The 25541-nt window shown below is 39.7% G+C and overlaps 1 protein-coding gene and 1 pseudogene across 7 annotated transcripts in view; both read right to left on the bottom strand.

Moving 5' to 3' along the window:
* Positions 1 to 25541, bottom strand: part of ATP8B4 (ATPase phospholipid transporting 8B4 (putative)) — a 254349-nt gene that overhangs the window by 199959 nt on the left and 28849 nt on the right. For all 7 annotated transcript variants that reach the window (XM_036258114.1, XM_036258105.1, XM_036258095.1 and 4 more), the window contains one exon: positions 16801 to 16859. In XM_036258114.1, the coding sequence (XP_036114007.1) occupies positions 16801 to 16859 (59 nt within the window). The remainder of the gene's footprint in view (positions 1 to 16800; positions 16860 to 25541) is intronic.
* LOC118627683 lies at positions 19976 to 20613 on the bottom strand (annotated as a pseudogene).

Raw genomic sequence — 25541 nt, forward strand, 5'->3', positions numbered from 1 at the left:
TTACTCCTCACCCGAGGACATTTTTTTTCATTTTTTATTCAGATAGAGTGGGAGGGAGAGAGAGGAAGAGAGAGAGAGAGAGAGAGAAACATCGACACGAAAGAGACACATCGAGTGGCTGCCACACGCACGACCAACCAGGGCTGGGGACAAACTGCAACTGAGGTACATGTCCTTAGCGGGAACTGAACCTGGGTCTCTCTGGACCGCAGGCTGACGCTTTAACCGCTGAGCCAAACTGGCCAGGGCAGTAATTGTGGTTGTTAAATCAATGCAGGAATATTTGAATGAACAGATAAGAAGTAGACTATAGCAATGAATCAGAGAAGCCCTCTACCGAAAGTGCACATCTATTGTATGCCTGGCAACGTGCTGCCCATGGGATAGGGATGGAGGGCCAGGCAGATGCATCACTTTCAGGCTAACTCTTTGTGTCAACACTGTCTCTGCCCTCTGGCCTCCATGATCATTCAAACACCCAAGGGAGGATAATACCGTAGTGACGTGAGGAGGATGTCGTTGCTGATAGGAAAGATCTTGGAAACAGGAAAGCATCAGGCAACTGGGTAGATGTGGGAAATAAGATATGGTACAGCACAGTCCACCCATAAACAGCTTCAGCTGAAAGCACTTCACTTACCATTAGAATGGACTTGAGGACAGAGCTTATTCCAGCTTCTGGAACACATAGTATTCTACACCCTCCACACCTTGAATTCAAACTGGATTTTGCATTTATGACTAAGTGCCACAGTTTCCTTGAAAATCCCATCAAAATATGCCAAGTTTTTTTTGCAAAATAGTAACCTAAAATACTTTCAGTATGTGCCTTCTTACTCATGACAGACACAACTATTTTGACAGGAACTATTGTAAAGAAGAAGAGAAAGAGGAGGAGGCAGAGAACAAGAAGGAAAGGAAAGTAGGAAAAAGGGGAGGGAGAGGGAAGGAGGTAGGGAAGGAAAGAGGGAGAAAGGAAGGGAGGAAGGGATGGAGGGAGACATGCTATAAAGAAAGGAGTTACTTATGGAAAATGACAAATCAAACATCAAACTTAAGACACATCGAGTGAGAAGAAAGACCCTCCTTGCAAATCTTGTTTCAGGAAAAATTCAAGAATATCTTGAAGACATTTTCCCCAAAAAAAATCTAAGTCATAGTCACCATACAGAAAAACAATCCAGTTAATAAGTACTTGGGTAAATGCCCATTGTCCCAGGAGATAATTGAGTATTAGGAAAAAGTGAGGACTTGGAGCCCTGAATCTGAAAGGTGACTCCACATTTCACCAACTAAGCAACTTTGGGGCAAAAATCTCTTAGTCCCTCCAATCTTCAGTTTCCCCATCTGCAAAATGCAGGTGATAAGAGCTACCCTGCAGATTGTGAAGATCAAATGAGATAATGCATAGAAAGCACTCGCACTGTGCTTGACAATTAAACACTGTTTTCCTCCTCACCTCTTTGCTTTTGACAAAATCTTCAGGGAACTTCTAACTAAAGTAACAATAGAGGATGGAGCCAGTGCTTCTGAAATTCAAATGTTTTATTTACAAAAGTGTATATGAATCATTGGGGCGGGGGTTGTTCAAATGCAGATTAGGACTCAGTGATTTTGTGCATTTCTGAGATTCTGCATTTCTAACAAGTGCTGCTGGTCTGTCCAGATGGCCAAATTCAAGAAGTGAAGTATTGAATGACCTCTAAGAGTCTGGATTAGCATAAATGTCTGTGCTACATGAAAGGTCACATGCATTTTTTAAGGCTATGTAAACAATTCAATTAAATTAGTACAAATCCAAAACTTCCTCCATTTGTCCCCTGTCGATGATGAGCCTTGAGAAATATTTGATATCACCACTACACCGTGGACCAGCATCAATGTCACAGGTGAAACACTGAAATGTCTGACACCGAGACTCAGACCACAAAAACAAAGTGTCCTCGACTCAGCTGAACACATTTTTCTGGACTTCTTCTCCTTCAAGCCTTAGAAAAATGCACTGGATGAGAAGAAATATCATGCATTTTCAATTTAAGCTCTGGCTAATTAAAGATCAAGCATTAAGTTGGAAAACAAAGAACCAGGGGGGAAATTCAACAGGTAGGTAGAGGCAGGGGGGAGCATGACATGGTACGGATAGGAAATGATAAAAATTTTATAATTTTTTTAAATGATAGAATGCAAAATACTGATTATTTGCATAGGCAATAGCATATAAGACCTGGATGGTTTCAGGTCTCTATTATTTATAATTATTTGTTCATAAAACAAAATTTATAACTATTACTTAGTGTCAAAATATTTTTTAAAGTATTGATTTTTAAGAATTACATATATAAATTTACATTTTAATTTTTTTTAATTCAACTGCCTTTTATATTCAAAACATTCAATTTCAGTATATCCCAGAAATACTTTTGAGTGAGCTCATAATTTTCTTCAGTCAGCTTAGGTTTGTATGGGCTTAAGGTGACTGGCACTGAGCTTTTTGAGTAGCCAAATGGTTCCCCAAATCTAAACAGGGATTCAAGAAATTGGTAGGTGTCCAAAATCCCATTAGATCATTTTTATACTATATAAATGCAACATGGTAGTTTGCCATTCTTTCATATTTTTAAGATATTTATTACCAATAAAAAAAAGATATTCATTACTACTTGAACAAATTTAAGAAAAGAATTTATCTCTTCTTAGAAAATGGTTTTTCTAATCCAAATATAGTGAAAATATTCATTATAAGTTTAATGCCACTCATTTTCATACTTAATATTACAAATTATTATATTGTTATCTCATTGATGCATAAAAAATAATCTCAAAATCCCAAGGGGACAGTAAATTTCTGAGGGGCAAAGACCTGACTTTATGCTTTTCTCTAAAAACATTGAACAAAAGCATAAACATAAATTACTCAATATAAGGCTGATAAATCCAATTGGAAAAAAATACAAAATAACACATAAGGGGAAAGCAATTCCATTGATCAAAACTGAACATGACCTAACATAATTGTTAGTAATTCACAACACAAACCAGTAGTTTTTAATACATACCTAGAGAAGTACTTTTGCCCAAGAAAGATAGGCACTAGCATAAATATAGATTTTTCATATTTTATAGTATAATATCTTCATGCAGTTCATTAACTTTATCAGAGAGCAAGGGAAAAGAATAAAATCAAACATCCCTTCAGCTTATTTTCTCACCTAAAAAAGTCTGGACAATGCTTCCTCTGCAAAACATTATGAAGAAGTTCAGCCCATTTGTGCTTCTAACCTCAAAAATGTCTTGCTTCGAACAATGGCATTTTTGTGGCATTTGGTCTACAAGGGTGTTTAAAATATCGCAACATGGGACTAAGTGGTTTGCAAGAATCATAGAAACATGACTTGGAAAGGAATCTTCAAAGTTCAATTATTCATTCTATCCTTCTGCTTCCATACAGAAGTCATCTAAACCAGCTCTGTAATGCATTAATTTTTATAAAAGCCTTCTGCTTATTAGGATAGAGAGACATAATATAACATATTTAAACAAACAAACAAAAAAAATGGGTTGGCAGCAAAGAAGTTAATTATAGAAATTGGGAAGTATAGTAGTTAAAGCAATGAGATGTAATGATTAATGGCGACCTATGGGGAGGTATCTAGTGATGAGGCACACAGCTCTGCCTTTGACTATATTGTATTCAATATTTTTACTAATAACTTACATTCTTAATCCTGATTTCTCATTAGAATCACCTGGGAGTCTTAAAATATGCTGGACTCCACCCCGAAAGCTTCTGACTTAATTGGCCCATTGGATCAGATGTCAATGGAGGTATAGAAGATAATGAAAGGGATAATTTAATGACAGAGTAAGTGCCTGTTGTGTGCCAAGTTCTATGACAAGTAAGATACAGATGAAAATGAGATTTAGTGCGAGATTAATAGGAGTCAAAAAATCACCAAAAAGTTAGTGCCATCTTAGGCTGCATTAATAATAATTCTACTTCATGCTGGTCAAATAACTTCCAAAATATTGGGTTTAACCTCAGAGCAACCCACTCTGAGAGGTTATAGAAAAGCTGAAGCTCTGAAAAGAAAGAGAATTGGAGGTGATTGTCCTGGAGAGTAGTCCACTCAGTGAACCCAAGTTTGATGCTTTAAATACAAATTATCAAAAAAAAAAGTGTCATATAAAACAAGAAACACATTGGCTCTGCTTTGGCCTCAGAAGAAATGCTCAACTAATGGATAATAAAACAAAAGAAGATTGGTATGGCTAAAAGGAGGGAAAACTATGTAAAATCAAAACTGACCAAAGACAGAAAAGGGTGTTTGGCAAACAGAGAGTTTCCCTCCTCTAGTGTAATATTAACAGAGACCGGATAGGTAATCAGTGAAAATATAGAGAGTGGACGGGAGAGCTTCAAAGGATCATTCTGCACCAAGATTCCATCATGAACTTCAACTAACTTCAACTACCAGAGAATTCAGTCAGGTTTTGTACAAAACAACTCTTCTTCCCAGCACTTGTGGACTATTAATGCAGAATGATGTCACCATCTGCAACATGTCTACATTGTGCCTGAACAGCCACAGCTGTAATGATGTGACCTTGATTCACAGCAAGCTTGACAGGGAGCAGGCATGAAACTCATGACAATTAAGGCTGCTAGAGCTGTCAAGACAAGGGTATCAGCAGCTAGAGATTCAGATCACTGATCTAGATGTAAGAATCTGATTTTTGTCCTTTGCTTAATTCTTCAAGCCAGAACATTCATACAAAGATGTGTGCACATTCTTACAACTGCAACCTTACCTACCTGCACACACATGCACATTTATATTTGCAGCCACTCATCAACTCCTAGAATCATTTATATAAAGTGTCTTCAAATTTAAATTTAATGCCTAAATAGCTTGCCTTTGTAAGAAACTGCATGGAAAGTCAAATATAAAATACAACAGTAATCTGAGCACTGGTTTTGTAATAGTGCACATGAATTTGACTACATTTTTTTTTAATTTTTTTTTTCTTTATTGACTTCAGAGAGAGTAAGGAAGAGGGAGAGAGAGATAGAAACATCGACGAGAGAGAACATTGATTGGCCACCTCCTATATGCCCCCAACTGGGGATTTGGCCCACAACATGGGCATGTGCTCCATCTGGGAACCGAACTAGCTACCTCTTGGTGCATGGGTCTATGCTCAACCACTGAGCCACACTGGCCAGGCAACTTGACTACATTTTTAATGTGAATAATTTGATTAATCTTTCAACTACAAAATGTAAAGTATGATAATTACCATCTTTTCATAGTATGATTCATAGAACCTATTTGGTCCAGTAAAGCAAATTACAAAACAAGATTAAAAACCACTTTGAGAATGTTGGGATTGGTGGTTTTTCTGTTAACTCTCAACTGTAACTGAACTTGCCCAATTTTATCCACATGGTTGATTTATGGATTACTCTCATAATTCATTTGCCAACAAAGAAAACTGCATTTGTAGTTCTCTCTTCACTCAGGAAGTTACTTTTCTTTCTGCTCTATCTTTTCATTCTCAGTCTTAGTTTAAATCTATTTCACCATAACTAGGCTATAACACAGCTCCAAAATTCTAACATCAAAATGAGCTTATTAACTCTTCTAATTCCAATTATATATTACTTATAAACTTTTCAATTTTGTATCTTTGCAATGAAGAAAGTACAAGTAAAATAATAAATAAGCTAAATCTATGTGGATTTACTTGAAATTTACTTAAAGTAAATGAAATGAGACCAGTTTGTGGGGATGCTGAAATTATCACAAGCCTGGAACATGTAAATAAGAAACACTTGAGAGGTCTTAACTATCTTTCATCTTCATTTATTCCCATTTTTGTTTGATGTTTCCAAATATTAAAAAAGTCAAGATTCTTTACACCAATTATCTCAAATGAGACCATGCAAAGCAATTCAAAGTGTGTACAACAATCACCCACCCACCCACCCCCTCCAATTTTGCTGCTTTATGCAATTGTGTGTTCAACACAGGAAAACTGAATGACAATGAGTCGGGTTGGAAAATTTTACCCGTTTACAAAAAATAGAAAACTGCCCAGACAGTGTGGCTCAGTGGTTGAACATCAACCGATGCACTGAGAGGTAGCTGGTTCGATTCCCAGTCAGGACACATGCCCAGGTTGTGGGCCAAATCCCCAGTGGGCGGCAGGCAGGAGGTAGTCAATAGATGTTTCTATCTCTCTCCCCTTCTCCCTTCCTCTCTCTTTCTAATAGCAATAAAGAAAAAAAAACAAAAAACCCAACAATATGCAGAATAATTGCTATTTTGTGTGTGCAACTCAGTTTACAAACTTGTTATTTTATTAGGAGGCACATGGGACTGAAAATTGTAGCTGTCTAGTTTTATCCACAGACCCCACAGAGAGCACAATCACAGTCCCAACACTGTAATCTTGGAGGGTTGAGATAGTAGACACTTGTTATCTGTAGTAGACCCAGCTGTTAAGCCTGAAAATGTAAGCTTTTTCTCTGAACAAAAATAAATCCTTAGGGCCCTTTCTTTAATTTTGCCAGGCTGGGTTTTAGAAGAAAGCGAAGAACCCCTTTTAAAATTTAAAGTGTGACAACTGTAAATATTCTGTTGCATGATACAAATGTTTGCTAGTTGCATAGACTAAAGACAGTTATTTGCTCAATGGCACTGAAGAAAATCCTGACTTGAGTGGCATTCCTTTGTCCAAACGTTTCTGACCAAAGAAAATTATACAACAATATTTATAGGTTCACTTTTAAGAGATGGCTGACACTGGTACTGTACATATTTTACAGGTCAAATACTTAGTCTAAGAGTTTATATAGTAAATTCATACATGATTAAGAATGTCATGTACAAAATACCCACCCCCAAGGACTGCGACAGCATTTCAGGTGGACACAGTTCCAGACACAAAAACAGTCCAGGTGCTCTGCTGTGTTAAGCATGTAATTTAAAGAAACTTCAGAGATTACTAAGAAAAAAAAAATCTTAGTCCAGTGAAGATTGATAGAAAGTGTCAATCTGTAGGACTTCAAATGTTTTCTTTAAAAAATAAAATAAAACACCCATAACCTCTGCACAAACAAAACTACAAAAATGCCTGGGGATAGTGTTTGATCACACTACATAATGTAGAATGAAATGTCATTAGTTAAATTGCTCATTCCTTTGACAGCATTAATTTGTGAACTAACATTTATACCTAGTTCAGCTGCATTTACAGCACAAGATCTCATTTTTTCAAATGGCACTCAAGTTTTAGCAGCAATTGTATTTTTAAAGGTTAACAATTTGTAGAAAAAAATGTATAACTATACTTATTTTCTACTTTCTACTCACCAGCTACAAGAGTTTCAACAGGCTAACATCTACATGCAGAACGACCTTGCCTGCATCCCCCACTGCACGTCTTATTCAAAAGTTTTCCCTCCCACCTCACTTCTGGCCTGTTTGGGGAAGTACAGGAGTTTCAGACAAGGTACCGATGTATTTTAGAGACAATTCTTGACTTTAATACATATAAAGCCAGTATAAGACAATCCAGTCAGTGTGGCTCAGTGGTTGAACATCGATCCATGCACCAGGAGGTCGCCGGTTCAATTCCCAGTCAGGACACATGCCCTGGTTGTGGGCCTGATCCCTGGTGGGGGGCATGCAGGAGGCGGCCATCAATGTTCTCTCTCATCGATGTTTTTATCTCCCTCTCCCTCTTACTTCCTCTCTCTCTCAAATCAATAAAGGGAAAATAAAATAAAATATTAAAAAAAGAATGTATAAGACAAAATAATTCTTAAGTTGGGGTATGTTCCAGTGCCCCAAACATTAGTTATATGACAAACAGTACTTATTGACAACCTACCAAAGGTGAGACCTTCTAAAGGTGCCCTAACAAGCCGACTCTGTAATAGCTGAGCAGCAAGAAGGCCATTCTGATTGTGAAGCAGTCATCACTGACGGGCATTTCAGCTTAGACTCCCAGCCTAGGTGTTGTTATTGGTAACCAGCAAGTTTAACTGAAGACGTGTCACCAAATTAAAAAACTGAAAGCATATTTTAAAAAGCAATTTACATTGAGTAAAATTTGGTTCTCAGGTAATTCAGTATAAAGAGAGATTATGGATAAAGGGAATTAGCAACTGGGTGTGCTAACTCTAATTCCATGAATCCAGATTTCATGCTAAGATGATGTATTTGCTACATGCACTTTGTTTACAATGCCTTCCTAAAAACTGCTAACTCTGTACAATTAAAATTTTGTGTTAAAGGGCTACTGAGGAGTAAAAAAATCATGCTAGTGACATAACACCAGCTATGAAAATAGAGACAAATAAGTTGACAAATTCCTGAAAATAGCAAATTAGGTCCTTTGTCAAAATAGTTATTGGATCATACAGAAATAGTCCAAATATGGAATTTGTGAATTAAAATTATGATCCTATGAAACAAGTTTACAGATGGCTGGACTTCTTTAATACAAAGAATTAGTACTGTAAATTCCCACAACAGAAGGACTTGTTGAATACGTTAACACTGTGAATGAGAAACCAATTTAGAGGGGGTAACATGTCGGATTTTTTAACTATCTGAATGTGCCATTTGAAAACATGTAAGAATAGGAATTCAGAAACTAAAACAAAAGATTAAAACAGATCAAACAATTTAAGGAAACAAGGAATTGGGCAACTGCTTAGCCAGAGAATAACACTCTTTAAATAAATTCGCTGTCAAAAAGATAAAAATGTTTATACTTTGAAACTCGAATCCAGAATGAAAATGAATCTGAGATGTCCAAAAATTATCTCTTCTCCTACACGTAAATTATTTATAAAAGAAAAATAAAAACTGTCATATAGAACGTAAAATAATTTACACGTTAACAGCACACACAATAGAAGACATTCTCAATGTTTGCCAAAAAGCCATTGTCACTATGGTAATGCCCCAACACACACACACACACACACACACACACACACACACACACACATACATCCAGCAACCAGCAACCAGAAACCCACAACAAATGCAAGTTACTGGCACTCTCCACAACCAATTCCAATTTGTCTCATTGCTTGTCGTCATCTGTCCTCTTCAGTTGTTGCGTAAATGGCTTTGGTATCAGGCCCGTTAGTGAGGACCTACAGCCCGTGGGAAGTGCAGCCACACTGTTGTGAAGAACAGAAAGAGAAACCCAGTTTCCATCAGGCTGGGGATTAGAGCAGGACTGGGATGTGTCCCAATGTGATGTCCCAAGAGTCTCCCAAAGAAAATATTTACTTTTACCTTCGCACGAACGTTATGTCCTTGAACAGGCAAAATATGTGAGAAGAGTGATTCAAAAGTGCTTCACTTCAGTGGGCCTGAAAGCTTTTATACTATTTCTCCTCTTTTTATTGCTAATTCATAAGTGAGCGGACTACACCCTACTCCCTTCTTCCTTGTATTTTTTTCCTGTCCTCTGACTTCCAAATCCCAACTCTTTAAGAAAAATTAAAACCGCTTTCTTGAGAAGTTCTTCCGTTGCTTCCTTCTGACTTAAAGGTGTTTTTCCTTAGTTCTGAACCTCAGGGGCAGCCAGCATCAGACACAGGGTACCCAGCCGCTTCCAGAGACTTCCTTCCCAGACTTTCCTTCGCCGCCGTCTCTTTGTTCTCATTCCTTGCTGCCCTCTGCTCACTTCTTGTCTCTAACTAACTGAGAGTTTCACCCCAACACCCCACAATTCAGTCATCACCCCTTAACAAGTTCTACTCTTCTCCCAGCTTTAAGTACTTTCTTCCAACTGATATCCCTCATCCTCAGCTCTGATCTCACCCAAGTTACATTCTACGTCGACCTGGGCATTTTCATTTCCATATCTATCTATTTCATCGGGAGGGCGGTACAGTCCCTTGTCACTTTTTGACTCCTCAGCTCCTGAAAACCACCATTACCTCATATTAAAACTCTTTTTTTTTTTTTCCAAATAATCTGGACTTACCTACCTGAGCCATAATTTCCTATGACACACACCTCACCACCAATTAGGTCTTGGACTACAGGACTTTGCTGTCTCTCCTTCCTGACTTTCATGGTAAAAGTAAACAAACAAGGCTGGAATCATTTCCCATTTCCTCTGGCCACACTTCCTTAAACACTTCCACTCCCCTTGAGCCCTTATGTCCCTGACACAGCCACAGCACACATTTAGAACTTAACATTACCTTTTCATTACTACCTAGCGTCAAATTCTTTCTCGGGTGCCAGTCGTCTCTCCTTGAGTAGATTACGTGTGTTCCTTGAAGGTGGAGAGCAGAGTTTACACCCTCTCTCTCAATGACCCCAGTAGCTCTCAGTGCATTGCCAGTCTAAGCAGATAGGGCCTTCTAACGTGTGAAGGGACCAAAATTCTGCCACCCCGAAGCTGCTTTGGGGGATATTGATTTCAAGTGTTTGTTAAGAAACAAAAGACTCAAAAAGAATCTTTGACCCTTTCTCCTTTTCTGCTCAAGATTCAGACAGAGAAACCTGCTCCAGTAAGGAAACATTAGGACGCAGAGGGCTTCAGGCAGGAGCCTGTTATCTAGGTACCCCCTGTCCCATTGCTTTTGCGTGGCCTCGGAAGGATTTTCCTGCTGTGTGTGTGTTCAACTCTTCCTCAACTGCCTGAAAATTGCTCACTTTTGAAATCTAACACCCCATCCCTCCTCCTTTCTCCTTTCTCCAAAACTTCTTATATACCCAATGTTTTTTGGCTCACTGTCCCTGGAATTTTCATGGAATGATCACGTCTATGTGAATTCCCCACACGCATGTATTAAACTTATTCTCCTGTTAAACTATCTCTCTTCATTTGGTGATTGGCGCAGCCAGAAGAATTTAGAAGGCAGGAGGGAAAGTAGTAATATTTTTCCTCCACACATACATTTTAAGGCCTACCTAGTTTCCTCTTATATTTTTATCCTCTAAGTTTTCTTTTCTTTTTGTTCGTTGCTTCAAACCCACTGTGGATAGTAAGTCTACAAACACGCACATTGCTAGGCATACAGTTAGTCACATTGTGAATATATCAAATTTTGAAAATCATTTTTAGTTCTATAAAAAAAGACAATCGATCATTAATTCACCCACAAACAGGAACATAGTTTTACAGTTATGCCACTCTGGTCTTAGAGAAATACATTATAATGATGTGGGCCTAAAGAGGTCCAGCCCAAGCTCACATAGCCAGAATGATGGTAGATCGTATTTTTCTGCTCCACTCTTCATCACTTACTCTGAGTTAAGAGTAAAGAAAAATGATTGCTGAAACATATAAAGTCCCATTTAAGGAAATGGAAAGGGTGCCAAGTGGAAGGGAGTCTTGGTGATGTCACTGTATCACTGTCTGCTGAGAGTCAGCCATGTCTCACTGAGTGACCACTCCTTGAAAACTCACATGGTCATCATTCTACCAACCACAAAAATCATGTGACCAGCCACAGATTCCATCCAATAACAAACTGGATCGACACAACATTCTAAGGTGCTAGGAATAAATTAAAGTGTTAGAATCATAATTGTTGGATGGAAGCCTTTCTTTATAAGAATGCAAAGCTTTTTGGTTACATTTTCACCAACTTATATAAGCCTGTGCACTTCCTGGGTAGAATCAATAACTAAGCTCAGGGAAGAAAAAAAAAAAAAGACCGTTAGAAATTTCCCATCTATCTTTGTGCATGAAATACACTCAGATAAAAGGGAAGTGTTCAGCTTTACTGAAGTTTCTGATTTTGAGGCTGGATAATTTTTTTATTGCTCAGATGCGTTCATCTCCCTTCTCAAATCCTGTTCAGAATTTGAACGAGGGTAGAGTGTGCCTACGTGAGAAAGAGAAAGAACCAGAACCAGTGGAAACCAATGATTTCTAACACCATCTATTTATTTTTAAGTGAAGTCAGAAAACAGCTATAATTAATCTAATACATTTTCTGACATTTTTCTAACATCAACACATTTTAATACAACTACAACTGTTTTCACTACTACCATTCACTTTGAACTCCTTTTAATAGGGACAATGAGTCTGGCTGTTTGGCCCACTCTCACCGTTTTTCTAACATTTTTAACATTAACATATTTTAATACAACACTGTTTTCATTACTTCCATAATTCATTCCTATTATTAACCAAGAAAACTTTGAACTCCTTTCTAGAGAGGATAATGATTCTAGTCCATGGCTCCCTCTCCCCCTACTCTCCAGCCCCACTTGGTTTTACACAGGTCGGCAGTCTGGAATCCCTCTTGTAACTTTATGTTCCCCACCTTCCAGTTTTCACAGTATCATGTCTAATTCACCAACTGATTTCACTTAGAATCGTTAACCTTGCCTTTTGTTTATGCTCTAAACCCTTCATCTTTTCAAAGCACTTTTGGTCGTTTTTTAAGTCTATGCTATGTTCTGTAATGTGCTTTGAAGCTTCAGGCTCTGGAGATAAATTAAGTTTCTCTAAGGTACTAAACTATGTTCCTTCGACCTTCAAAGAGACAGATTTGCTTGGCCAGGATTAGTGCTCGTGGAAGTCACACCATTTATCTGAGCTTTGTGTAAATTAGCCCCCCAAGTTCTCATCTAGAAATGTGAAGGGTAAGATTTAAGGTCATTCTTAGCCTCACGTTTGTAAAAGTTTGTGTTGCTTTTACCGGCCTTTGTCTCCAGAGCTTAAAAACTTTACCAGGAGGTATGTGAGGGAAGGAGCAGAGATTTGGAAGACTCTTTGTTGGTTTATTTGTGCTGTTGCTTCTTTGTTTTTTGGGGATTGGTCAATAAAACAGTATGGCATCGTGGAGGAAAACCTTTGGAATACGGTCAATATGAATTAGAATTCCAGCTTTGCCACCTCTCAGCTATGTGACCTCTGTTACTAAACAAAGCCCCACTTTCCCTCTCTGTTTGCTGGAAGATTAACAGTATGTGCAGAGAACCTGGGACACAGCTGGACTCACAGCTATAAGAATAGGAGCCACCAGCTAGCTGTGCAACCTTGCGCAAGCCACTTAAATGAGATCTCTGTGTCTCAATGTGTTCATTCATAAAAGCATTCTCTTCATAGAGTCGTGACATTAAATAAGCTTAGTATAGTAGAGTGCTTAGAACCATGCCTTTCACATGGTAAGCACTATATATGTGTAAGCTATTCTTCTTATCATCATCGCTAATTTTATTGTTCTTATTATCACTGTTAACCATGAACTGAGAGTATGAGGAAAATTTCCGGACCTCATCAAATGCTTTGCACAAAGTAGATAATCAAAGAGTATCTCACTGAATTATTATCACTTTCATATAGTTTATTTAGTGGGGAAAGGTGTGGGGGTCTCTACTACCATAATCATTATTAGTCTTCAAGTTTTTTGTTTGTTTGTTTGTTTGGTACTTACCTTAGCCTAAACCAAACCTGAGACTCTCTGGTCTGCAGGCTGACGCTCCAACCACTGAGCCAAACCAGCCAGGACATTAGTCTTCAAGTTTTAAGTGCATTTGTTTCTCTATTCTGGCATCATCTGCATAATTTATCAGCAACTTTCACACCTTTAATATCACAAATTTGCTAATGTTTGGCATGATACCTGCTGCAAAAAGTTTACAACTTTAGCCAATTTCTCAGTATCTTCCTAACATTATTGTCACCGAGAATTTAAGACTTATTTTGATACTTGCCCACAGCCATGTTAGATTTAAAGAAAAATGTATATAAAAGGTTTAGCAGGACCTGGAGCATAGTAAACATCTAGTATATTAGCTAGTCTTGGTATTATCAAATATTTTATATAAATTATCTCATTTATTCCTTTAGTAAATAAATCTATGAGGAAAATCTCTCATTTCATAAATGAAATAACTGATGCTCAGAGAAATAAACAAATCAAGATCACAAGTTAGCAAATAAGAGAAAGGATTCAAACTATGGTCTATCTGATCCCAAAACACTCTTTCCACTACATTTAAGGGGCCTTCACCATTTCTCCTTTCATCTTTTTCAGAATCAGACTCAGTTTATTCCCATGTCCCTTTCAGCCTTTGGGTAGGAATATTACTTCTTCAGTTATTGTAAGCATTCTCCCTGAGATCAGTTTGAGTCTCTTCAAATCCATTTCCAGTTGGGCAATAACCTTCAAAGATAAGCAAAAGGCCCCTAGATTCTACCTCTCTTAAAAGGATATTTCATATAGGAAGTGGTTTAAAAGCTTTAAAATCAGATAGATACCTCTTCAAATCGCATCTCCATATAGACTGGCTCATAGGGTCATTGTGTACTATTCTACTTCAATCCTTACAACAAGTCAATAAAGTAAGTACTTTCATTATCTCAAATTGTAGCTAAATGCACTGAGGCTGAGAGAGGCCCACAGCTCACTATATGACCCACTATGCTGTTGGGAGTTCCCAGATCAAGAAACCACCAACTGATTCTAGCGGGGACTCCTGCTCATTCTAGGAGGACCTGGCTCATCCCCTCTGAGCCAATGTAGTGTCATTAGACCTTCCCTTCTGTGCACTGCAGCTCCTTTCTCAACTCATGTTGTCATTCTCAGATTTGCCAGCCCATAATGAGTTTTGTTCTTTCCTTGGTGTGTATTAACTAAGAGACTGAGCTGCTGCTACAGCAGAATACTGTTCTGTCTTTTATTTTTCCTTTTTATTGACTTTATTGGAGTGACATTGGTTAACAAATTATGCAGGTTTCAGGTGCACAATTCCATAACACATCATCTGTACACTGTATTGTGTGTTCACCACCTAAGTCAACTGTTCTGCTGTCTTCTTGTTAGGAAACCCGACAGAAAACACAGCTGCAGCCACACATCTGTGTGCTTTAGTATCATCCAAGCTCAAAAGAAAACCATCTCTCTATCACTGGCATGTTATTATTTTTTAAAGAAAGATCTGAAGCAACTGCAGCAAATTATCAACATCTATTCAATCTAGGGGGTGAGAGGGCACCCAGGTGTCATATTATTTCCTGTACTTTTCTGTAAGTTTGAAATATTCATAAATTAAGTAAAAATAACTATAGATATAGAAGACTGTACCATCTTACAAAATACAAATAAAATATGACTTCCTTTATATAGTTGCTACTCACAGAATGAAAATACTCATATACAACAAAGCTGAGGATGGGGTGGGGAGGCATGGGAAGGAGGGTGTCAATGGGGGAAAAAAGGAGAAATGTCTGTAACAAAAATAAACTAATAAAAATAATTTTAAAAAGTACTCATATGTTGGAAAACAAGTAAAAGTAGCTAAGCACTTAAATGCATAATTACCCCATAATAGATTATTTATTACTGTTTCTTCCCCAAGGTCTTAAAATATACACGTTTGCACGTCTGGTTTAGGGTTTGATGGTCAAGACTCACAAGGGTCATTCTCTTGGTTAAAGGACTGACTGTAGAATGGAAAGGCGTGGGGCCAATTCTGGTGATGGCCAGAAGGGCTAAATGACTAGATGTCAGGAAGTCTCAGAATAGCATTAATGACCATGAAAATGTATAGTCCTTACTCTCTCATGTTCACCTGCCTCCTGAGAGTGATTCCTTCTCTCAAGGGCAGACTTACTTTAACCAAGCTTGCAAGATTGACTAATAAAATCATAGTGCCAATATATTACTTTACAACGAGAAATATGTCACAGAGACAGTGTACTGATGCCCTGTAAGGAAACCTATATTGAACATTAAATTATAATCACAGTTTATGTAATTAGCACAGTATGAGAAAAGACTTGCTGGCTACCTCTGTTGAAATTTAATATTAAGCTACAATAACCCAATGCATCCATCCCCATATATGGGAAACACCTACCAATGGGAACAAAATACTAAAAATAATTCATTGGCCAAAATTCTCTCTACTCTGGCTAGTGCCTGGATGGTCACTGCCACAGTTTGCCTTTGACACACATTCCTATACTTTAATAGTCATCAAAACCTTATTTGAATTGAGACTTTCTTTCATCAATGTGCTGGCACTCACTTGTATAGCAGGTCTCAGAGGCCACATGTCACCTGCACACTCAATTCTACCAATTATCTTTATTAGAGCTTATAAAAGACTCCATGCAGCAACTTGGATTGCATTATAGCAAGATGAGGAGATCTTTAGGAGGGCCCATGACATAATTCACGAAGTTGTTCACCAGTGTATGCCAAGTTTTTAGAACAGTGCCAGTCACTTAGTCAACACTGAGTAAGTATTTGTGGAAATAAAGAAAACCCTAAAAAAATAGTTAAGTACAAACTTAAAATGTACATTTTAACTACTCAGTTTCTTACCACTCCCTTAGTAAATATAATCATTCAGGATCTGGGAGCTTTCTCCTACATATACTTTTGTACATTCAGTCTGAGTTACTTAGAGAAAATCCCCCAAATGCCATCCATCACCCATCAGCCACTGCCACCACCTCTGTCAATAAGTACAACAATAGAGACTCACTTCATATGATTCCTGCATATTCCAGTGCCCAAATGGACACCACAATGAACTAAGAATTCTTGGGAAAGAAGACATTTTATCTTCTTCCCATACCAATAAAAAAAATCAACCACTCAGTGCAGAATAGAAATAAGTGTATAAATATTACTAAATTCTGTATTTATGGAAACATATGATGCCTTGCTTTTAAAATGGGAAAAGAACATTTTTAGTGAAGTCATAAAGTTTCAGAAGACATCAATCCTACTTCCTTAAGGTAAGCCCTACCCCCGCATGTGTGTGCTGTGTGTGTTTTACTCACTGCATACTGGAACTTTTCATTATATTCACGGTCATTGGCTTTCACTCTCCGCTCCAATTCTAAAGAGAAAGAGAGATCAGGTATGAAATTAAATTTTCAACCCAAAGAAACATATAATTCATTACACTAACATCACTTAGGTTACTTTGATTGTCGTCAAGGTTGCAAGAATTTTTTCCTTTGAAATTTGAAGGGCATTGATTTCTTTCCAGCCTAAATGTTGGAACATGTATTGGAAAGTCCCAAAAATGGAAAGCTGAAATGTGTTTCATTGTCTTTCTGATGCCAGCTATAAAACAAAACATTATGTGTCTCCAATTTCTACATCCCTTCAGCTCCACAAAGACCCTTTCTCTTAACTTCAAGTAGTTCCTAAAGGAGAAGCTGCTGCTGAACATCAGACGACACTCTGGGAAGGAATTTCTTTTTTTTTTTTTTTTTTGCTACAAAGTCATAAATATAACATAGCCAAACCAAACCATACTGAAGTGACCAGTGAAGTCACTGATCTTATGTCATTAAGCTACCCAGGCTATTGAGAAGAACTCGACATCATCTGGAGACTGAGACCTGCCCTCATCTGGAAGTAGCCAAAAAATAAAACCTCTTCTGAAAGCAAATACAGAGTTCTGGCTCAAGATGGTGATGGTGACGTTGGAAGATCATGAACTCACCTTCTCCCATGGACAAATGGAATCTACAGCTATACATGGGAAGATTCCCTCAGGGAAAAAACAACACACCTGAAAATTGGCAGAGTGGCCCCTTTACATTGGGCAGCCAGAGGGAAACCACATCAAAGCAGGTAGGAGAGGCTGAGACACAATCTTTCCATAAACCCCACGCCAACCCAAAATCAGGAGGAAACTCAAAACTGAAGCTTCTCCTTGAGGAGTAGAGGGTTCGAACCCTACATTGGGCACCTCAACTTTTAAAACTGGCACCTGGGAGACAAACCCCCCAAATATCTAGTTTTGTAAAGCAGTGGGTCTCATGCCCACGAGAGGAGGCTATTGTGAGGGCTCACACAAACTCACCCACCCCAGGGCCCAGCGTGTTAGCAGCCCAGACCTTAGGTGAAAAGACTCACACACTAGTTTTAAAGCATTGGCCAGCAGAGAAGGAACCTGCTGGGATACACTCCAGGATGGAGGCCGATGGGCCCCATCTTCCTGTTCTCCCTCTGCCTTACTAAAGCCAGCAGGTGCCCTTTTTGTTTTTTAATTCCTTTATCCTTTTCCTTTTCTTGCCTTTTCTCCTTTTTTTTCTTTTCTTTTCTTCCCTCACCCTTTTTTTTTTCCACTCTTCCTCTGCCTCGCTCCAGCCAGTGGGCACTATCTTTATATTCTAACCTCTGCCACTCTCCAGAACACCATGTCTGGTACCCTAGGTTTTATGATTTGTGATTTGGTTTTTGTAACTACCACCCAGGAGATGCCCCTTGATCGCCTAGCGCTGGGGACCAGAGGAACTTGTGTTCCTGGGTTCCATGGGACAGTAACAATCAGAAATTCAGTTCTTTGTAGACTGTTACCTTCAGGGCACTGAACAGATAACAGACTGAAATACACCCCAGTCTTTCCGGTGTTAGTGCTCTTATAAAGAGGCTCCCTTGCCCCTTTCATTAGGTGAGAACACAGCAAAAAGATAGCCATCTATGCACCAGGAATCAGGCCCTCACCAGCCACCAAGTCTGCCGATGGCTTGGCCTTGGACTTCCCAGACTCCAAACTGAAAAATAAATGTATGTTGTTTGTAAGCCAGCAAGTCTATGGTATTCTGTTATAGCAGCCAGAACAGACTAAGAAGCACCTCACTGTGAACTGGCTGCATCACTGGCTTTCCTATTTAAAGGAGAGGCCTGGTGGGGATAAAGACCTTTACAACTGCATTAATCCATCCAGTCCTTCTTTTGTAAATGCAGACCAGCAACCATAAGTCACCAGAAATCTAAGACACAGAAAATAGCACAAAGGCAAAGGATCCAAGGGTAAGAAATGATGATAAAAACAGGTGGGGAAAAGAGGTTGTTTTTCTTTCTAATTCTAACTAGTACCTTGAAGATGTTCAAGAAGGCATGGCATCCATGAAACAAGGCGAGTTGGCAGGGACAAAGAAAACAGAGAATAAGAAAGAGTCCTTAAAGTTAAAATGTTGAATGGACAAACTGTAAAATAATATTGAAGAAGTCTCCTAAAATACATACCAAGCTGACAAAGAGAAGGAAAATGTGAAAAGAAAACTTAGGAGAAAGGAACATAAACAATAACTGGGAAGAAATATTCAAATGGATAGAAGAAAATCTCCCTGCACCAGAGTAAGACATAATTCTTCAAGTGAAAGGGCCACCAAGTGCCACTCAAGATGAATGAAAGTGGACCCACAGGTCTTCATAAAATTTTGAGCTCCAGAAACAAAGACAAAACATTAAAAACTTCCAGAAGAAAAAAAGTCGATTAGTCCCAGAGACACAAGAATCACACCATGAAATTTCTCTTTTACAACTAGGATGATAGGAGACACTAGAGTGATGCCTTCTACTTTTAAGGAAAAATATTCCTGAACTGAGAATTCTATACCCAGCCAAATAATCAAGTATGGAGGGACAATAAAAATCTTTTCAGTCTGGCAACAGCATTTACATTCAAGACCATCTCCAAGATAACTACTCAAGAATATATAACAGGAAAAAAAATATTTAAAAGTAAAGTGGAGTGGAAGAAACTACAGGTTTGATTTTTTAAAAAAGAGTGAAGCGCATGGTGGCAGGATCCTCCCAGATGCCCCTTCGCTCCCCTCCTCTTCCCTCTCCTGCAAAAGAGATTTGGGGAGAGACATAGGCCTGGGGAAAAGACTGGTCTCCAGTCTGTGGGGGGTAGTACTTGGGGAACAAGGGACCAGACCAGGGATGGATGTGGGGGAGGCACAAGGACCATTTGCCAGAATCCACAGCTTTCTGATTCCAGAATGAATTTTTAAAAGATACCTAAACCACAAGCAGCACCCACCCCCTCTCCCCAACCAGGGCTGAAGCATGAGGGGAGAAGAGAAAGACAGCTTCACCAAGGCCATGGCTCACTCACTCCTGGCCAAGAGAGCAGGGTGAAGGGCAGGGGCTCCTCAACAGATTGTAGGGTGGAGGAAACCAGAATAAAATGTCAAATAAATTGTGCAGGAGTCCAGCTAAAGGCCAGACCGGAGGTGGACCAAGCTGGGGGAGGGGGTCTCCGCAGGCTGGAGGACCACGGCTGCCCCACCACCACCCTGGGAGCCAGTTATTTTGCCATGGCCTTGACTGGAACAGCTGCCCCCTTGGTCTTGGCAGACAGCACTGCAATCAGGATTTCCCTCCACACTCCTGCTGCATCTCTTGCGGAGTTCTCCCTCGGGCAGGCGAAGGTCATCACATCTCCCTGCTGTGCCGGAGCTGCGAGAGACACTCATCCCGATGCCAATAAGCTGGGAAGCATTCCTTTAGAGGTCGGGGACATCCATGTTATGAATTAGTGGGCAGATATCTTCATATTCTTCCCAGTAAAGGTGTCATTGCCAACCAAGTAGACCTTGGCTTGGCCATGCTTGCCAGTCTTGGAGGTGGACATGTCCACAATCTTACACGGCCGGCCTTTGAGCACCACAAAGCCATTCTTACATAATGCTGCATTGGGAAGGTGGCTGAGCCCCCTGCATCTTCTGTCTCGAAGTCCAAATCATCTGTCATTTTTAGAGGCTTTGATTCCAACTGGTGAGAACGCAGTCGAGGCCTAGATCTTGAAGCAAGAGGCCCAAGATCTCCTTCCACAAAATTCTTCGTGTGAGCATATTTAAACTCATGACCTCTTCTTACCAGTGGCTCCTCAGTCAAATAATGTCACTTTGTATTGCCAGCATTAAGTGAGAAAATGTATGGAAAGCACTTTGTAAACAGAAAATACCAGAAAACTTTTTTAAAAAATAGCAAATAAGAGGTGAAAAAAGGAAATCGCCCAAGTTTGGATGTTTATATTATTATTTCCCAAGAGGGTCTGAAGTAATATTTTTAGTAGAAATTGGCAAACACCTATTGATTTTATTCCAGGTCCTCTAAGGCAACACCCAACTCTTAATCTGGGCTCTTCTTCCTCATAACATAATAAATTAAATATTATTCATCTTCCACTTCCAGTAGGCAAGAGCAGACAAGTCATTTACATCTCTTTTATTAGTTTGTCTGTGAACAATCCATAACACCTTAGTATTTAAGACTAGTTAGTGAATGCAGAAGCTCTGTTAACATGACCAAAGACATGAGAAAGATTTAGGAGGCTTCCATTGGACCTGTGAGTGATTACAGCAACTACGAGTCTGTAGTTAATGAACATGACTCTTTCTTCAATTAACACCAGATCATTTCGTCCTTCACCAAATGTGGTTTAGGAGACAGCCTTCAGGCAATTGGCTTTAGATCCCCAAAAGCATGAAATGATGAAACATCGTGGAGAATCTGGGGTCTCTCTAAAACCCCGATGGCATGGGCTGATAATTCCTCAACAAGGTTAGTCCCAATGCAAAAGATGAAGAATGTCTTCACATATGGAGTATCATTTGGATTTTGTTGGTGGTAGTGGTTTTTTGGGTTGGGTCAGATCTCAGAAAAACTCCCTCAAGCCAAATCAATAACTTAAGGTTTTTCCTTTCTTAATTTTCTTCCATTCTTCACAATCTGGTCTGCGTGGTTGGGAGCCAAACCAATTCATTAAAGACATGAAGAAAGAACAATGAGTGGGGAGAGCTTTGAAGAAAAGGGTTCTCCAGTCTCCAAGATTTCCTGATCTGACTCCAAGGCACAGTCTAATACAACTGAAAAAGATGTGCCCCAAACTGGGGGTTCCTATTGAAACCCAGGGGTGACTTCCAGCTGGTGGGACTTACTGACATGTAAGCAGGAAACTAAAGAGAATCAAGGCAAAAAAGAAAATCTTCCCACCATTTTTTTTATTCTCGTCCTCACAAAAAAAGCTTGGCATTCAAACAAATAATAAAGGTCTTTGAGTTTGTTTTCCTCGTGACTGTGCCAGTTTGCTCATCAGGGCCAGGTATTTGGGAATTTTTATGTATTGGGATCTTACTCTTCCATGGCTTATGATAGCTTCTCAAATAAATGTAAAAAAATGTTATCGATTCATTCTCCTTTCAACATACATGAATTGTATTAAACAAGTTACAAGTAAAATCAATAAAATCTTTATCTAAGTCTGTGGCATGTAGCTTTCTAAGCACAGATTCCCAACTAGAGATTTAAGACTTAGTATAATATAATGATAATAATAAGAGCTAACGTTTATCGGGTATTTGTTAAAAGCTAGATACCGTGTGAACTGTTTTATATATTATACACATTATTTCATCAATCCTCAAAACAACCCTGTTTGGTACATACTATTATGATCTTCTCTTTACAGATGAAGAAAATACTTAGCAAGATTATGCAGTGGAATCATAATTCAAACTCTAACCTGCCTCCTTTGTAAAAGAAGCTTGAAAAGAGATGGTCGGTGGTACTGTGCAGAGATGACTGGGAAATGCAAATTAGTGTGTCTGCGTCCAGAGTTCAAAGAGAAAGAGAAGAGGCCTCTTTCATAGAATACAATACTCCAGAGGGTCCTTCAAATCACACGCCCCCTCCCAGTTCACCTTGTGACCCTGTGATCTCTTACATTCCATTGCTTCTAGGCTTCTCTATTTCACCATGGAGGTCTTCCTAGAAAACCTGTCTGCCCTCTCCTTGGGACCTCTGGGCAGTCCTTGCTGAGAATATGCTCCCAAACCCCTCTTCAAAACTAACTGTTTTAGATCACTGTTTATTTATCTACATTCTTTTACAATTTTGCATTTGTATGGACTGGGTCAGGATCAGAATGCTTTCAGTAAAAATGGAAAATAGCTTTATCTTTCTACAGCACTCTCATTCAAAAGGAAAAACAAAACAGTGAGGCGCGTTCCAGCATCCAAGGGAAAGCAAGCGTCTGTCGCAAAGTGAGAGGGAAAAACCCAGGTGGAGAAGAAAGACACATGAGGAAGGAATGTGAGGAGGTCCCTCATCTGCTTGGTACCTCCAGGGTTGCACAGGAAACTGTTTTTCAAAGCTTGTGGTTGTCGTTTCGAAATGCATGGGGCTATCCGTTTCTTTAGTACATATTGGTTTCTGTATCTCGAGCCCTGAATCTAGATAGCAAATAAAATCTGCTGGAGCAAAGACAAAGTGATTTATGTATTCCAGAAATATTTCTTGAGCTCCTTCAAGCAAGGGTCTATTGTAGGCAGCAGCGAAGGAGAAACACACAAGACAGGGACCTTCTTCAAGGGGTAGACGTGCCCACAAATACCACCACAGCAAGGAGGCAGAGGAGAGGCCTAGGCAGCCACGAAACCAGAGGGAAGGAGAGTCAAGTCTAAATGGGCGGTTTGTCCCAGGCAGACGCACGCAGCCTGGGGGGTGGTAGGTTGTTCTGCCAAGCGCCTTGTCCGAGCTGAGCTGCAGTCATTTACTGAAAAGAGGGGGAATTTGGTAGAGGTGGCCTGCCGCCTGAGATGGGGTAAAATATGGACTTTGCAAGAGGACATCTCCAGTTCCTCCTCAGCTGTTCCTCCTACTAGGACCAAGTGTGAAAAGACCAAAAGAAAAAAATAGGAGCCTCACTTTACTTAGCGATTCATGAAGGATTCAAATAATACATTTTTTTTTTTTAAGATGTAAGGAGAAACTTTGGGAAGAAGGGAAATCTGCCCTCTTTCACCCCCTCCTATACCCTCACTCGGGTCCAAGTCTCCTCGCCGCTCCCCATGGCGGCACCAGCCTCCTCTTGGGGCTCCCTGCTTCTGCCCCATCCCTCTGATCTATTGTCAATAGAGCCACAGAGTGATCCTTTTAAAAATATATTCATTTTCTATTCCTGCTCTAGCAAATCACCACAGACTTAGTCACTGCAAACAGCATAAATGTATTATTGTATTATCCCGAAGTCGGAAGTGGGAAAAGGGATCATCCAGGGCTAAAATCGAGGTGTTTCAGTGGACTGGTTCCTTCTGGGAGCTCCGGGGGCTCTGCTCCTTTCCGTTCTTGGCATCAGAGGCCGTCTGCGTTTCTTGGCTCATGGCCCCATCGCTCTGACCTCTGCTTCGACTGTCACAGCACCGTCTCTAACTCTGACTCTCCTGTCTTCTTCTTACAAGGACCCTTGTGATTACATTGCACCCAACTGGAAAATCCAGGGTAACCCCAGCTCCAGACCCTTCACTTACTCACATCTGCAAAGTTCCTTTTCCCATGGAAGGTAACATGTTCACAGGTCCAAGGATTAGGACCTGGACGCTTTGTGGGGAGGAGCATTACTCTGCCTACAACAGTCACCTCCTCCCTCTGCTCTAAATGTCCAGCGTGGCTTCATCTCAAGAGAGAAGCGAGTTTTTGCAAAAGCCTTCAGGGACCTGCTTGATCTCCACACACACACCTCGCTACCTCTCTGCCCTCGTGTCCACCAGAGGCGGACTCACCATAAAACCAAAGAAGCTTCAGCTTCAGCTCACCTCACTGCACTTTCCATTCCAAGGCCCTGAGAGGAGCCCAAGGTGAGTGTGCCTCGTTTATTTGTTTTGTTTTTATTTGCAAAAGTAAAATATTTTAGCCACAGGGGCTGAAATCATGGTCTCTTCCACTCTCATTCCTCCCCCTCACACTTTGCCTCGTGTCAGATGGTGCTAGGATTCAGATAAGGGGCCTCCCTTCTGGCACAAAAAAAAAAATTCCAATGCCCTTTCCCCTCTGGACACCAACAGCTACAAAGATGCAGAAGACAGCTCCTTAGCCAATCCTTACCCCAAAGTTAGGAGAGAGAGTTTGGGAAGCAGCACTGTCTTAACCACGATGGGTCGGTAATGATTGGCACTTCATGGCCCTGGCCTCATTGTTCACTAACATAAGAAAATAGATGATTTTGAAAAAATTCTATCCAGTGTTACAGACAAATTACTATAGTAGACAAAAAGCAAGATAAACAAAACTAACTCCTTCACAGGACTGCAAAACTGCTTGAGAAACAGCTTTCAGATTTGTTTTTGTCCCATGAAGAAATAACACTCTTTAAACATATGCATTATACACATACATGTACGTTTTAGGCATTGATATGGTACCCGTAAGGATAGGTTCCAATACTATTCATCTATCTCATAACCAGCCCTTTACTGCAGGACCAACGCAGTACCTGCTAAAGATTGTATGCTCAAAAACATGCCTGAGCCATGGCTCGGCGGTTAGAGCGTTGGCCTGTGGACCAGAGAGTCCCGGGTTCAGTTTCCTCTAAGGGCATGTACCTCCGCAGCAGTTTGTCCCTGGCCCCAGATGGGATTGTGTGGGTGGCAACCAGTCGATGTGTCTTTCTCATGTCGATGTTTTCCTCTCTCTTCCTCCCTCTCTCCCTCCTGCTCTATCTGAAGATAAATGCAAAAATGTCCTCGGGTGAGGATAAAAAAAAATGCCTAAGAAGCAGGTAAGTAAACAACCAAAACCTGCCTCATTCGTGGGTCAGCAGACGCAGTGCCTAGTGTCCACAGTACTCTAAGGGGCACACACAAGTGTTTAAATGTTCACATATTTTAAGATCAGAAGGAAAAAATAAATATAATAATGATGGATACATAGTAATGAATTTTATTTCAATTATATGTGTCTTTATACCCATAATCATAAAATATAATTTTTA

This window comes from Molossus molossus, unplaced genomic scaffold, assembly GCF_014108415.1.
Source record: "Molossus molossus isolate mMolMol1 unplaced genomic scaffold, mMolMol1.p scaffold_m16_p_1, whole genome shotgun sequence".
Classification (NCBI taxonomy): Eukaryota; Metazoa; Chordata; class Mammalia; order Chiroptera; family Molossidae; genus Molossus; species Molossus molossus.